Genomic DNA, 17,118 nt, shown 5'->3' on the forward strand with positions numbered 1-17,118 from the left:
CAATTATTCGTACCTCGTTGTACTATTTATTTTACCACATGTGAAGGGTTAGCTCACGTAAGCCACCACACATGTAGGGTTCAGTTGGGAATATTATGTATGAAATGAATTAGAATTTGTCGTGCAAGGGCACAACCCTCATGTTAATGTGCATGATGTGGAGTCTCACTTTGGTGAGGAGGAACATGGTAGTAATTCCACAAGTGTCTTGCCTTGTTGATCACAAGTCCTAAAGCATTTAAAATAAGATTGTTTTGGTTGTTGTTTATTAATTGTATGTGTGCATGTTGGTGAGTCTTGAGTTCGCCTTTAATAAAATATTAATAAACGTAAAGTGCAACCAGAATAAGCTTCAAAACTCTTGGAACGTATATACCTTGAGTATGAACAATGGGGGGAGTCTTGCCGGAAAGCTCGTACTCCTACTAGTGATACAAGACGTTGTTTCATTTATAATATGCGCAGGAATTCCGTCGGTATGGCCCGAATTTATTATTTATTATTTGGTGTATGGTTGGCTCCCATCACCTTTTTCCTTTATGGAATATTCTTTTGGCCCGTTAGAAGCTTATTCTAATTAAATTGTGAGTCAAGAGTCGAGTCAAGAGTCGAATCTTGTATTCATGGTTTGTTTGTTAATTATTATATGGTTTTTGCATGATGATTAGTACTTAGTGAGTGATGCATGTTTTAGTTTCAGTTCACTCTATTCTTGTAAGTACTCAGCTTTTGCTGACTACGTGCTTTGTGTGTTTTGGTCATGACCTTTGCCTTAATGACCCTATGATGATCTATCATTTGCACTTGCATTGATGGGGAGTAGAATAATATAGCAGGTTGGTAGATCAGAATCATGTGGCTTGGGATGATCGAGAGAGTTGCATGTTTTCGTATTTCGAACCATTTAATAATACTTTAATTATGTTTGAACTATTTATGTTTTGGGTTTTGGGCCATTATGGTTCCAAATTGTAGGAGGTCTCGATAAAGTATTAATTATGTTTTTAAAAGTTAGTTGACATTAATTTCCGCTGCGTAATTCTGGTAATAGCCTTAACCGTTATCACGCTGGCGGTAATACTTTAATAATTCCTTTATTTTAAGTTGGAAAATGGTTTTATAAAACATATGTAGTTTTTTGTAACTTTAACGTAGTTTTTAACGACTTTATATTATAAAAAAAAGGTTGATAGATAAACATTTTAAAGGGTTAAATGATTAATTTTATACATTATTAGTGATTTTGAAGAAATAATTTTTATTAAAATGAAAAAATTTATCACTAAAAAATAGATAACTTTTACAAAATAAATGTAACTTTTTAGCATTTTGAGTCAACTTTTATTCCGGTATACAATATTTATTGTACACCACTTGTAAATAAGAATTTGTGATTGGGGAATATCTTATCGCTAAACTAAATAAGCAATATGCATATATTACTCTATATATAGAACAATACACCTAGTTTTAAATTAGCTTAAACTTAAGTATAAAACACGTTCCATAATGCAAATTGAATTGTACAAGCTAGACATACAACCCATTAACAAATAACAACCATCACTTATCTCCATCCAAGTCACAAATCACACTCACAAACGTGTATTAAATCCAATCCAAATCTAATCAATCAAATGATCAATCAATTCATTCATTAAAAACCTAGAAATAATATTATTTTCGAATTTCATTAAACTTCTAATCCTTACAAAAATACACATTTTTACACTAATTAAATATTAGATCTTCTTAATCAAAAAATAAATCAAATGGTCCAAATCCAGTAACGCCTCACCGTCTCTTTTCTCTCTCCTGTCTCCATCGGTCCATCCTATTTCCTATCTATCTATCTATGTCACTTCCAAATTCATGGAACCTTAGTTTTTCTTTTTCCCATGATTTTCCCTCAAATTCTCCACCCATTTTTCTGGGTAATTTTGGATGATCTAAACGATATACTATAATTTTTTGGGTAATCTTTTTAACCCAAAAATCTAAACAATATAGTACTTCAATTATTTTTTTACCCTCATCAAATGGCTGTGAAAAAAGCGGTAGAAAGTTTCTCTAAGAGTTTGATTGATGAAGTTCATAAATGGGGTTCAATGAAACAAAATGGAGTAACTCTTAGGTATATGATGGACTTTGGGTCTAAACCCACTGATCGTAATTTGTTGATTTCTGCTCAGTTTCTTCATAAAGAGCTTCCTATTCGAATTGCGCGCAGAGCTATTGAACTTGAGAAGCTTCCTTATGGGTTGTCTCAAAAACCTGCTGTGTTGAAGGTAATTTTTTGATATTTTTTGGGCATTTGGGGGCTTTATTTTGGGACGTTTGGTGTGAATTTTGTTGAGGTTTTGGTCTTTATGAGAATTTTCACCTTTTTATTTTATTGAAATGCTGAATTATCTGGGTTTGATTTGGCGGGATTTTCGTTGGAATTGTCCTTGTTGCATGTAATTTAAGGTAAATTTGACTGCATGTAATTTTTCTGTTGAATTGGGTAAATTTTAGTTACATTATTTGATTATTAGTAATGTAAATTTAAAAGAAATGGCAAAATAATGTTAAATGTGTAGGTTATTATCTTTTGTTGTTGTAGTTTTATCCATTTTTGATGTTTTGGTATGAATTTTGTTCTGGGTTTTTGTCGGTTTAAGATAAATTTAACTTTTTGGATTGGAACTCTGAAGTATCTGGTAGATTTGCAGTTTTCAGGGGTTTTTCTATGTGGAATTTTTTGTTCGAATTGAACTTACATTTACATTTGCCTGTAATTTTGGATAAATCTGAGTGCATGTAATGTTGCTGTTGAATTGGGTAATTTTGTTATCAATATTTCAAATGCAGAACTACTTAAAATGGCAAACTTTTTCTTCAATTTTGTAGGTTATTATTTTCTTTGGTTGTACTTATACAGTTTTACCCTATCCTAATTGGGTATTTTGATATTGCATTATGCTGTTGGTTTGTAAAGAATCTTTTATCTAAGATACCAAAAAGGGAAGAGTATTTGTGGAATTGTTTATGAATGTATCTTAATCATGTAGTATAATATATGGGGCTGCTTATCTTTTTGGAATTGTTGTTGATTCTTTTATGCCTTTTATTAATCAATATTTGAACTTTTGAGAATCATTTTTCTGTTCCTTTGTGTATCTCCTTTGGTTCATTCACTGTCATATGCCAGTTGCTCTCCTATTCTTCACTGGGAGCAGTTAGGTACTGATATCATGTTGTGTGCGTCATTTTCGCAAATTAAATATTGATTCGAGGACTACTTTGGCCGGCAAAAAATGCTGATAAATTGCTAAAGTTCTAATCATCTTTCCATAGTCAATTAACAATTATCTTCCTAATGGAACTTAAGCCTTCACAGTTTCCCCACCTTCCTTCACCAGCAAAACTTCATTAAATACATACATTATCATCACCTGTAATAAACTTTTTTTTTGAGGGAATAATTGTTTTTTTATGATTGCTTTGTTCATAGATGTGTGCGTTTGTGTGTGTGTGTGTGTTTGTGTGTGTGTGTGTCTGGGACGGGGGGGTTAACATTGTGTATGTGCGTTTATATACCGGAAATATGAGAATTGTTAGAATGTTGATGACGGCTATTGGTGATAGTAATCTAGCAATACAAACTTTAAACGTCCATTATTGGTTCAGACGTCAATTAATTGCTTAACCTCGTGAATAAAGAGGAACTCTTGAGAGGAATTTGGCAATTTGCATCCTTACTTCCCGAGTATCCTGACCATAGCCTATTAATGGACCTATTCTGTACTAGTAGAAGATAAGTATCTGTATTTTGTGTATCAAAGATCCTATAATTTATTCTAGCCAAAACAACCAGTTGACTTTTAAATGGAAGAAAAGTCAAGTCTTTTATGTTAAAATTCTGAGGACACCATCATTCCGTTCTGACGATCCTGTAAACTTCCATGAAAGCACTTCCCAAAGAATCATTTTATTCGTACATTGTTCACTAGGCCTTCTTTGTCCTTGGGACTTGTAACCTGTCTTGTGTTGAACTTTATCCTAAGTTGCAGTTCAATTAGACGTTATCGTTCTATGTGAGACTTTGCTAAACTACATTCTCATGAAAGTGCATCAGCTTTAGAGTGGTTGTACAAAGAGTGTGTAGACAAGGTACCTGAAGAACCCACTAGCCAGACTCTTTCAATAGGTGCCTTATAAAACAAAAGCAAGACTTTAGCAAATTTAGAAAGTAATTACGAATTATGACATCAACTACAGGATAGTCCGCAGTGGTGTCAGGAGAAATATACCTCAAGAAGTTACTGGGTGATGGATTAGTAATATATTTCATATTTGTATTTTGTTGTTAGTGTTCTTACTACTAAAACAAGAGTACATAGTTAGACTGTATTAGAGTATGTACTCTTGATAGTTTCATGAGTGCATAGTTAGGCAGTTAGGCTTCCTTGATAGTTTCATGTATTAGAAATGAGCAACATATTGCTGCAACAGAAAAATATCTGCTTTTTGTATGTGTATGTGTTGTAAACCCCTGAGGCATGAAGATAGAGTCATGAATTTTCCACTGTTTTCATGGGAATATGGGATCCCTTGTGAACGTGTTATGAATTACTACCCTGGGATCATGATATCATAATCATTTAGTTTGTAAACCTGCATATCATTATGATGTTGTGGATCCAGTTAATCGTGTTGAGGTCTTTGAGTGTGAGGTGCAGAGCAGAAGGTGGGTGTCTTTTTTCTCCAAATATTTGAATTTGACAAAAGAGTGATGTTATTGTTAATGTTATACTAATAAACTTTTTCCTTCTTAGGTCCGCGATTGGTATGTGGATTCTTTTCGGGATCTGAGATCATTCCCTTGTATCAAAGACAATAATGATGAATTAGATTTCACCCAAATGATTAAGATGATTAAAGTCAGACATAATAATGTTGTCCCAATGATGGCCATGGGGGTCCAACAGTTGAAGAAAGGCATGGATCCCAAGATCGTATATGAAGATTTGGTTGAAATTCATCAGTTCCTTGATCGTTTTTATATGTCCAGAATAGGCATCCGCATGCTCATAGGTTTGTTCTAGTTGCTAGCTCGTTCATTTTATTTTCTTTTCATCTTAATTTGTCTATGTTAATTTAATAGCATTTATTTTCTGGTTTATTCCTTGCTGACTCAGACAGCACTGTTTAATGGTGCAAATAAATTTCTGTCTAAACTCAGGGCAGCATGTGGCCTTGCATGATCCAAATCCTCAACCTGATTGTATAGGCTACATTCATACAAAAATGTCTCCTGTAGAAGTTGCCAGAAATGCTAGTGAAGATGCTCGTGCAATTTGCATGCGTCGTTATGGCAGTGCACCTGAAATTGACATTTATGGAGATCCGAATTTTACATTTCCGTAAGCTGTTCTGTATTTTTATTTATTTGCTATATTAATTTTCCTCTCTTGCAGAAGCAGCTTTAACATTTACAGTTATTGTTCGTGAACCCCTTATGCCTGAAGAATAATCTAGACATGTCAGATGTGTTTTGAAAGACAGGACAAGAGAGAGAAAATAGTAATGAAAACGTTTTGCAAAAGAATATTCAGGAGGCTTAGAAATGAAGTTTGTGCCCTCTAGCTGATACCCTAAAGTTCAAGTAGAATGTTTATGCCAGTAACTATTAATGAGTATGCATATTGAAATGTTTATTAACAAAGCCAACTTTTTGAAGATGGAAGGCCTTTCAGAAAATTAGCTTAGTTTGAACTCTAAAATTAGCATTTTGGACTACTTGATGAAGCTTCTTTAAGGTAACTTGATTTTCCCTTGCTTTAAGCTGGTTAACCACTATATTCTTTACCCTAGTGAATATAAATTCTAGGGATTGATCGCAATGGATACATAACATGGACTTGTGGACCATGATATTTTTAAATGGCGCATTTCTCTCTTTTTAACAGTTTGCTTTCATCAGGATATTGCTCCCTTTGTCACATAGATTTTACATCTCATTTATGTAATCACAATACTAGTATGTGCCCGTGCTAATACACGGGATTTATATAAAATTAGACAGCTTATAAGAAAAACCATTAGATTGTTTAATGCTGTATTCTAATAAAATAATGTATAATTTAAACATTAGTTGCGTCTAAGATAAAATGTCATATTCTAATAAAGTGACGTGCTTTATAGTGGTTGATGTCTGAATTTGCCGGGTATGGCATTTCAATTTTATTTTACCGTATTTATTTAACTTAAAATATGCTTATAAGAATGTTTATACTAATTAATGGTATTTCATGATTTATGGTTAGTTGATTTTTATGAAAGAAATATATCTTTGGTACTAACTGATCATGTGTTTTATTATGTGTCGTTTCTATCATCTATTTTGGTTGATTACGCACGCAAGTGAGTATGGATAAGTTAGTTTACATTTTATTGCTTAATTGAATTTCCTTATTCCTTTGTTTATATGATGTTCTGTATTGAGTGTCCATATTGTTGACTAATGTCTAAACAATAGAAATGCATTTTTCTTCTAGTGTAGTCATTTTGTACATAATTTTGTTCTCTCAAGTTTTTTTACCTCCTACAAAATTCTTTCTTTTCTATTGAAACTAAACATGAAAGTAGATTTTGTTTGTTCAAATCAAAGCAAATGAAATAGTAATTAGTTTTACGTTAATCAAGTACTTCGTAATATGAATAGACGAAGGGGACGTTTATTTTAAGGTTTTCGAAAAAGGTAAGGGAATCAAGTGGGATGGTTCTGTTATTTGTTGTTTGTTAGTAAATTTGTATCATCCCCTTAATCCTCTTACCCTCAGAGTCATCTACAATCTACACCCACCCCCCTCACTCCTAAGGCATTGGTTTCCTTCTCTCCTCTACTTCACTACCACCTTCACCATCATTGACCAACGCCTTGACCACTCCACACTACCCCACCACCACTTGACCCAACCACCCCAGTCACACCCTCCATCCCTTTCCACCGCATTGACACACTCAACCACCAAAAAACCATACCCAAACGATGAAATTCTTCTACCAATTCATTACGAAATTAAACCTAACTACCATCAAATCTTTCCACTACCAATGAAAATTGTTTCACCCCCCCCACGACCCCAAAAACTACCTCATAAAAACAAACCCACAAAAGCCACCATAAACACCCGCCCGGTTCACCATTGAACACATAGCCTCCCATCGTCCTCCTTAAAAGCCCACCAAGAACCATGAATTTTTGGGTTTAGATGATGAAATCCGACTCTAAAAATTCATGTTAAAAGAGTAAATGTTGAAATCAATCATATCAAATTAAATAAAAAATCTGAACAAAATTAGAAAATTAATAATTATTATTGATATTTATCAAGCAGTAAAAAAAATTAAAAAATTATATATCCTCCCGTACCCGACCCTAAAATACGGGGTCTTGAACAAGATATTGTGACGTAACCCAATTTTATCCGAACCCGAGCAACCCAAAAAGTAATGAGTCAAAACCCGACCGAACCCGTGTCTGACCCTACCGATTGAAAATCATTAAATTTATAGTAATAAATGAGATTATGAGGAACCTTAAGCATAGTAAACACGTTGTTGTTACAATTGTTGGGTGTAATATGATTTTAACTTGAATTATACGCCATTTTATTGTTGAATTTGACTAAAATATAAACTTGTATAGGAAAATTTGTGAATTTGTGACCAAATTTTGTATATTTATTACCTAAATTAAGGAAACTATGATACGCGTTTTAAAATCTCTCAACCCGTTGGGTCGACCCGTACCCAAAAGTTACGGGTTTTGAACAAGCATTTGTAAACCCGAACCCAAAAGTGACCGACCCGAATCCGAAAAAAATAAATTAGAACCCGACCCGTTTGACAGTCTAATCCTCCCTGTCATATATATATCATAACAATATCTTACTCCGTACTTAAATGGCAAGAATTGTATATTCACAAAGTGTTGTAATTTTTTATATTATTATTTACTTGTTAGTATTGAAGTTGTAATATTGTTACATACGGAGTATGTACGATATTAATAATATTGTTACATGAGTAGAACATTTTTATTTATCTGTTTAAGGTTAGGGGGAGTTGAATAGAATTCTTATTCTAATATTTTGTTGCGTAAGTAACAACACTAATTATTAGGATTGAAAATATTTTTTATTCAATACTGTTTTAAATTAGGAAAATCAGAATTATTTCGTAAAAAATAAGTTTTGCATATTGAATCAGGTAACCTGTCAATTTTGCTGAATACAAAATAAAGAAAGGATCTATTTGTGTATGTTATAGAATGGAAATTCTTTGATTATTTTTTTGCACATAAATTGTTTTTTACCACCTAAAAAAATCGAAAATTTGTGTTTTACCACCTAAAAAACTAAAACTTGTATTTTACTACGAAAAAGAAAAATATAACTTGTTTTTTACCACCTAAAAAATGGAAAAATATATGAAAATGTTATGTAGGGGGCCACAATTACAGTAATACTTCTTATATGTTATATTCTTCCACGATTTCATGTATTTAACTCTCTTCTCTTCCCCGACTTCCTTATGTTCCATGAATTTACATATTTTTTTTACCACCATTAATTCACAAAATTGACAAAATTTAATGGAAGTAAGAGAGAAGGGTGAAAGAGTTAAAGAAAATCACACAAGGAGTGTAAAAAATTGGAGGGAAATCGACTTAGGTAGCCATACATAAGTGTTTCATCTGCTTTTTAGCTTTTAGGTGGTAAAAAACAAGTTTTAATTTTTTTTAGGTGGTAAAATACAAGTTTTGATTTTTTAGGTGGTAAAAACAATTTTTTGATTTCCTTATTGTTTTATTTATTAATTTTAGTTTCCTTCTTTATTCGTATTATTATTTTGATTGACTAAAGTTTTAATATTTTCCTTTTTTGTTAGTATTTCCCCCCTCTATTTGGTAGTTTAAATTCATGTTTTGGTAGTTTCCTTGTTGGTCCAGCTCAATTTACGGGAATTAAGAATGATGATATGGAGTAGTTGTGGGTTGAGAATTGGGGGTTTGGAGGTCTCTCATTCCTAACCACTCTGTGCTTTAATAATATAGCATGGTTTTTATGTTCCAATGCAAACAAATATTTAGTTTTCTATGCGTTCCTACTCACTCACAAACCTAAAGCTAGGTGTAAATTAGTGACGTGGTAGCACATTTGTTGTAAGCTTAACTTATTTTATTATTATCCATGAGTTTTGTCAAGCCATACAAATAATTTGAGTAGAGGAGGTATTATATTTTATTGAATGAGTTCAGCTGTACGAGGATTTCAAAGATACAGACTGAGCTGCTTGAATATGTACTAAGTGTATAGCTGTGTCATCCACTCATCCTTTTCATTTATTTTCTCTTGACCTTTTTGTCCCACGAGTGGAGTTGTATTTTAATGCCAATCCTTTTCAATGGCAGGTATGTACCTTCACATTTACACCTTATGGTTTTTGAGCTGGTGAAAAATTCTTTACGTGCTGTTCAAGAGAGATATATGGACTCAGATAATGTGGTACCTCCTATTCGAATTATAGTAGCTGATGGAATAGAGGACGTTACAATTAAGGTGTTAATGCGGTCGCAGACTTTAGTTTTGTTGCAATCTTTAGACCTCTTTGTGTTTCTTAACTTTCATGATGTCATTGTAGGTTTCAGATGAAGGGGGTGGAATTCCGCGAAGTGGTCTCTCAAAGATTTTTACTTACCTTTACAGTACAGCTGAGAACCCATTGGATGAACATACTGATCTTGGAACCAGTGACAATGTAACGATGGCTGGTTATGGATACGGGCTTCCCATAAGTCGCTTATATGCTCGATATTTTGGAGGTGACCTGCAAATTATCTCAATGGAAGGATATGGTAAGTCCTCTTTTCTCAGAGTTCCAACCCCTGCCTCTCATTTTGGTGGTATGCTCCTAATAAGAAGCTGAGATTACTTTGTCATCAAGCACTGTTTCATTCGTCTTTAGCCTCAACTACCTATGGTCTATGGACCATTTTGAAATGTTAGAAAGCGTTATTTCCTAAAAAGAAAATTAGACAAATGTCTTGTAAAAAAATATACTTCGTATATAACTATACAAGTCAAATACAAAGTCCAATAATTTCAGTTCCTTTTTTTGTAGCAAGATTATGCAAAGTAAATGAAAATTTTAAGTTAATAGTTCAAGTTCAAATGTTTAAATCAGGAGGGGAGATAGGGAAGCCTGGAGTTTGATTTGCTATGCATTGACATTCACAGATAGCGTATGGGTAGGCAGTAGGCAACTAGGCACAAACTTAGCTTGCCAAAGAAATGGAACTGGACTTATTATTTTTACTGTGAATGGGAATATGTGGAGACTGGAGGCTGCATATAATAATAATAAAAAATACCCGAAAGAGTTAGGATGGGTCCAGGAACTTATTTTCAGTACCAGCTCCACCCCACAATAAGGGGGAGGAAATCTAGCCATCAAAATAGGCAACTGAGTTTCACTTGTTTAAACATGTAAAGAATAAAGAAAGATATAAGAACTGCTATGTCATCTTTTTAAAAGACCCACAGGAAAATATAACATCTGTTTAGAACCTATTCCAGCCTGCTACCTTTAGGCTGAAGGAAGCTATTGCAACCTCTTCCTTCCTTTCAATCTATTCACTGCTTCTCCAATCTCTTGACGTCATTCTCACTTTCACCCCGTCCTCGTTTCAAATCAGCAATCCTAAATCCACCCACCTATCAGCAGCATCAGAATTAATTTTGACAACAACACTAGATGGTATTCGACTTGGATTTGAATTCTTGCTAGATGGGTACAGCACACCAGTTATTTTCTTAACATAGCCATTGTGATATCCTTCTCCAAATCAATTTTCTTGTCATTGAAACTGCCAGATTGTGCTCGTATTGTTCGAGAATCAACTTGTCTAATATGTTCATAGTTTCATACTGCCATTTTAAGCGAGAAATCTAGAACTCCTCTGACAGTTTAACCAGAAGCCAGAACCAATGTAACACTCTGGAAAAATATCTCATAAAGACATTAGACAGAAGTCACAGGATGGGAACAAAGACATTATTCACCTAGAACAGACCACATAACAAGTAAAATGCAATGCATAATAGTTTCTCCAGTGCAGACACAAAGCTGTCGGGTGCCTTAGTTGATGAAGAGCCTTACCCTGCAGCCGGCAAGCTCTCCATTTAGATCGACCGTACCTCCAAGTGCCAAAGACCATGCCGTATTTCTTGTTGTGTCCTCCATTGGTTGGTCTTTACTGGTTCAGGTGCACCAACGGGGAGATCGGTAAGTGGGAATGGGAGTTTGATCATATTAGAGGGTGGGATGAAGATGGGGAATTGGTTGTTGGGATTTTATTAATGAATATGGTTAATGCTTTGTTTGGTGGGTGCTGGGGATATGTTGGGAATAAATTTAACTTACAAAACTACCTTTACTACTATACTCCTTTCACTTGTGTTAAGGGTAAAACAGTCATTTTATTTAACTTTATTCTCATCCCTTGTTATTAAATCCTTTGGAATAGAAGGTAAATATTACCAAGCCCATTCCCACTCTTTAAACAATTAAACCCAATCCCAAAAAAAACATGGGATTAAAATTCCCATCCCGCCCTCAAACTCCCACAAAACAAATATCCCTTAAGTTGCCCAAGCTTAATGGATCACTTGGCTAGTTTGTTTTTGGCAATACTTTTTTCTTTAACATTATCCTCCGTAACAAACATCCCAACTTTTTAGCTGCAAGCATGTGAGTATCCCAACTTTTTGATGTGCTTCCAATTAAATTACGTAGTTTTGGAGATGGAGTAGGTATCTTTGCAGGCGATTCTCCAGGAAGTCGTGTATTATCCAGTGAGCTGATTTGTCTTTCATTAATTAAGTACTTGATACCATAGGAAAAAAACGCGTTCGCGGTAGCGGTCACGTTGTTGCGGAAACCGCTTGTAACGGATGAATAGAGCGGATCGCGGTTGACTTAGTGTGGATTTTTTGAAAAAATTCACATTAGCATGTCAAAGGCTTCTTACTACGTTTTAAGTCTAAAAAGTATTATATCAACACAATATAACCAAATCTGTCATAATACGAGTGAACAAATAAACTACATAACTAATTACTGAAATAATTTTGGCTAATTTGTGTAAAAGAACGGTGTAACTTGAAAAATGTCCTAACGCGTCGAGTCACCGCTACGCAACGGACGACGCGGGGTGTAATACGTGATTTTTGTTGCACCGTTACATAACGGGGTTTCACGGAACGGAAAATCTAAAATCCGTTTCAAAACTACAGTTACGTAACGGAATGGCCTAGTTTTAGTTCCATGCTTGATGCTTCAAGCCATCTAACAAAAGAGCTTAAGGAAGGCAGAGTTCTTGTTTTGTAGATTTGGTGGATAAGCGATGTCCCTCCCTAGGAAAGAACACAATAGGCAGGATCCCAACATCATTTTCTAGAAGGGCATGGTTGAAAACTGTTTTAAGTCACTACTGAAACCCACCCATCCATGGATTTTGGCAATCTTAGTGATTGCTTCCATATCCTGTGTTTCTAACCGAAATCTCTTTGACGTTTGGGGAATTTCATTTAGAAGCTGGAATTACTCTTGGTACTAATGGAGTATTAGGGGTAGTCGTTAGGCTTCCATCTGTCAAATCTTCTTACCCGGAGTAATATTAGTCCCCCCCCCCCCCCCCAAACTTTTGTGATTCCTTTCACATTCTCTCCTCCATACTTATGTAAACGACTATCTCTGATCACCAACGTTTCAAGTCTATATAATTTAAGATTTACCATAATTATTCTCGTGCTCCATATATGAGGATAATATAGGCAGCCTGCAACTGTTGAGAATCTTTGAAGAATTTTCTTTTTTAGCTCTTGCCTATAAACTATCGTCATCCACAGACCTGGGACATTTTAAGTGGGGGAGCCCTGAAATAGGGTTTCTCTGTTCGAGATCCTGAGGTGGAACCTCTTGCTCCTTTAGCAAGCCATTGATCATAAAATCAAAGGACAGTACGCTTGCCTGCACCACCTGATTCGCCCAACCAGGCATAAAACCCATCTTTAGCATCACCTTCTTGTTGACCACAAACTTTGTTCATATTGATGGGAAATCTTAAATAGATATTTTATTACTTCTCTTTAATTAGTTTCTTCTGTGCAAAGTCCAGACTCCAGTGGTGGTAGTAGCCGACTTGAGTTTCCACTTTTTTTGACTTTTTGGCAAGAGCTTGAACCCTATGAATGTAGAAAGGGTTAATCAACTATTACAACGGGGTGTTTGGTTAGGAGAGGTTTAAGGGAAAAAGAGCTTTTTGGGGTGAATTAGATGTTTGACTTTTAGAAAAAGCTAATTTGAAGTGTTTGGTTAGGAGAGGATTGGAAGAGAGTTTTGGGGTGAAAAAGCTAATTTTGAAAAAAGCTCAATATATGAGTTTTTTGCAATTAGAGGTTTGAGAAAATGGATGAAAATGACTATTTTGTCCTACTATTGCCTATTATTACAACCACTATCAACCTTGGTACTCTTCATATTTTTCTCCTAAAAACATTACTCACACTTTCTTTTTCATTTCACCATATTTACTAGATTCGTTTTTTGTTGTAATAAATTTTATATTAGTACTTTGAAACAATTGAATTATATTGCAACCATGCTTAAAATTTCATTAGTAATATTTTCTATTTGAAAAATATATATTATTAAAAAAAGAATATTGTTTTTAAAAAAAATGAATTTATTTTATTTAGTCAATGTTTATTAGAAAAATATAGAGAGAAAAAATTAACTCAATAAAATATTTGTCTAATATTAATAAGAAACAATTAATAAGAAACAAAGTATGTCAATGTCCTTAATAGTCATTTTACATATCAAATAGCTAACAGCTATCAGCTAATTTACCAAACACTTTTACACAAACAGGTAATGCAACCAGCTAGTCAAATCAGCTAATACAAACAGCTAATCGCTAACAGCTAGTCAAACCAGCTATCAGCTAACAGCTCCTAACCAAACAGGGCCAATCTAAAATTAAATCCTTTCTTTGCAGCCTTTTGCAGTGGCACCATAATCTAATCTGCCATGCATTATTGGAAGCCAAAATTCTAACGTTTCTGCCCTGTCAGTGTGCTGTCCTAATAACATGCTTGTAAGATTATTAGTAAAATGATCGAATGGGGAATTCAATGTTAAGATATTTGCTGTTAGCAGCATTCAGATCGTCGTGTATATTATGACAATTTTCCAGTCACTGTAAATTCAATTTTCAAGATAGCAGAGATTAGGTGGCACTATAAGCTTGTTAGTTGTTACTAAGTGGCTGTTGTTCTTACATCGTTGCAGGTACAGATGCCTATCTACACTTATCTCGATTGGCAGATTCTCAAGAACCTCTGCCGTAGTACCGAAGCTGAGGAGCTATCTATTTCAATGTATTTAAACTTTAAGCGTTAAAATGGTGATTATGAGAAAAAGAACATGTTTCTTTAGATTTTATGAAAATATGGGTGATGTCATCCTTGTAATCTTATTCTTGCAATGTACTGCATGCCTCTGGACTCCTGTTTGCAAACTAACCCACAACCCCACTCCCCTATCTCCTGATAAGTGCAAAAGAGCAATGGTTAGGATGATGTATGATTCTTTAAGGCAGCTTCTTGACTGGTCCAGTGTCTTAGCTTACTGGTGATGCAACAGAGATGACCATATCTCATTTCTAACTTGAAGCATTTCAAGAGTAGTAGCACACTTTAAGGTTCCTCTTGATTAAGAACCTCCTTCCGCTTTAACCGTGTTAATATCCTTTAGTCTTTCCTTCGCTTGATCTAAGGGCGAGCTCCTTGAACGAGTTGTTCTCGATTAGCCTGTGGCCTGTTGGTTGTCTTGTCTCGCAATCTCATCATACTGACACCTTGAATTTCCCAGAGAACACCAAAATGGGACGACGCCAAGGGATCAACTGATTGATTGGGGGTTCACCAAGGGATCACAAATTGGGGGTGACAAGGGATTATGAAACAATTAAAAATTGCAAAGAGAAATTAAAAGGGAAATTAAAAGGGAAAATCTACTTTTAAATTCACTCCTCAAGTCTCCCGACCTCGAGTGTTTATCAACAAAGATGTATAGAGCTTCCGCAATGATTCAATTTTGAAAAAACATCAAAAATATGCTCTAGTCAAAATTATGCAACACAAGGACTTGCAATCCCTTGTCAAATCAATGCATTACAGTCCATTGATCAAGCGAGGTTATGTCTAAACAAACAAGACACGAATAAATTCCCCAACTTATACATTTGATTGCAAAATCTATCAAATCTCTACCCTAAACCCCCAAACGTGATTACCCTTGACTTCATCCAAAATCCTATATAGAACAATACTCGCTCATGGTGTTGACAACAAATCTTAGCACAAGGTACTCAAGAGAAGCATTCATTCTAATGCATCTATTTTATATGGATTTTTTTTACCCACGTCCCTCATTGATTATTGATCTCAAATGCACTCTTCGGAACTATTTTTAGTACCCTGTACTAATGTACTATTCGTAGTGTGTTGCAGTTGGAGACCTTTTGGACCACTACAGGAGCTTTGTGGACCATTGACAGGCTAAATCGCACTCCTATCAAAGATGAACCTAACTTTCACCAACTAAAAAATATAGAAAAGGAAGTAGGGATCGTATGCACAGGGAAACAATGTTCTTTTTGCTATTAACCGACAAATCTAGACTATTGGTCCAATAAAAAGGGTTGAATTTGGGATTATAACTAAGGCAATAATTAAATAGGAGAATATCAATATTAAAGGAATCTAGGGCGACGGTCCACCACAAATGCAGACAAGGGATTAACGACAAACAATAATAAACAATTAATAACTATAACTAGGAAAACATGCATCTGTCGAATCTTATGGATTCCTTAGGAAATTAAAACTAGCAGGCTCTCGCAATTTACTAGAAACAATTCTTATCTAATAGCCACAGATCATGAACATCAGATTTATACCTCTCGGCGCATAATTTACGATTTATCAAACTCAATCAAAATAGTCCGGCCGAACTGAATTGACGGACAAATAAAACAAGCTATAGGAAATTATAATTAAAAATATTTAAGTCTAATACAATCACAATCATGCATTCATGAATCCCCTAAACCCTAGAATAATAACTACTTACGCATGCTAAACATAAACAATACAATTAATATTAATGAAAACATAATTGAAATTGAATAACAAAGGGAAGAAATAATCAATACCAAAATTGAAGAATGAACGATTGAATTGAAAACTTGCAACTTGAATTGAAACTAGAATAAGTGTTTGACAAAGTTTAAAGAATAAAAACTAAGTAAACGTTCTAATACTAGGAAATAAGATGCCATCACAAATAACTAAGGGCTTATATTTATAGTCTTGCCCAATAACAAAACAAAAAAATGGAAATAAACATAAGAATTCGCGCCCAGGGGTTGTCGTCGCCAGATCGGGCATTAGGCCGCCCGGTCGGGCGAACAGCTCGTAACCCGCTCGATGGGTAGGCATCCGCCCGTCGCGCGAAATTAAACTGCACGATCCCCTATCTTCAAAATGCCATATCTCCTTAGTTATAAGTAGGAATTAGGTGAGTGACCACTCGTTGGAAAGCCCTTGAAGTCTAGAATCCAACCCAATTAGAATCACTGCATTTGAATTTGTAGAACTTGAGGTATGATTAAAAGAGTGGACTACAATCATTTTTTACTTCTTTCGTTATTCGCTTTGCTTCAAAAACTCTTCCAACTCAATGTTCGTGCTCTCTAAAGCACATCACCTCTTACAGTGGTTCAAATGAGTAGAAAATGAATTCAAATATGCTAATTCCTACAATGATAAACCTGAAACTACAAACACACTACACGAAGCACATTAGTACTAAAAATGGCTCCAAAGAGCTCATTTGAGATCGAAAAGTACTAAGGGACGGGGGTAAAAGCTGAGGGAAATAATGCCCTTGGTCCAAGTATGCATTTAATGGTAGGTCTAATAAATGCGGTTCAGTGTT

At 34.7% G+C, this 17,118-nt stretch overlaps 1 protein-coding gene across 1 annotated transcript; it reads left to right on the forward strand.

Annotated features, from left to right (window-relative positions):
* Positions 1-1,789: 1,789 nt before the first annotated feature.
* LOC110790972 (pyruvate dehydrogenase (acetyl-transferring) kinase, mitochondrial) lies at positions 1,790-14,621 on the forward strand. Its single transcript, XM_021995724.2, has 6 exons — positions 1,790-2,288; positions 4,821-5,079; positions 5,228-5,408; positions 9,464-9,611; positions 9,694-9,907; positions 14,407-14,621. Exons 1-6 carry the CDS (start codon positions 2,040-2,042, stop codon positions 14,463-14,465), a joined length of 1,110 nt encoding a protein of 369 aa, XP_021851416.1. The 5' UTR covers positions 1,790-2,039; the 3' UTR covers positions 14,466-14,621.
* Positions 14,622-17,118: the final 2,497 nt, after the last annotated feature.

This window comes from Spinacia oleracea, chromosome 3, assembly GCF_020520425.1.
Source record: "Spinacia oleracea cultivar Varoflay chromosome 3, BTI_SOV_V1, whole genome shotgun sequence".
Lineage (NCBI taxonomy): Eukaryota > Viridiplantae > Streptophyta > Magnoliopsida > Caryophyllales > Amaranthaceae > Spinacia > Spinacia oleracea.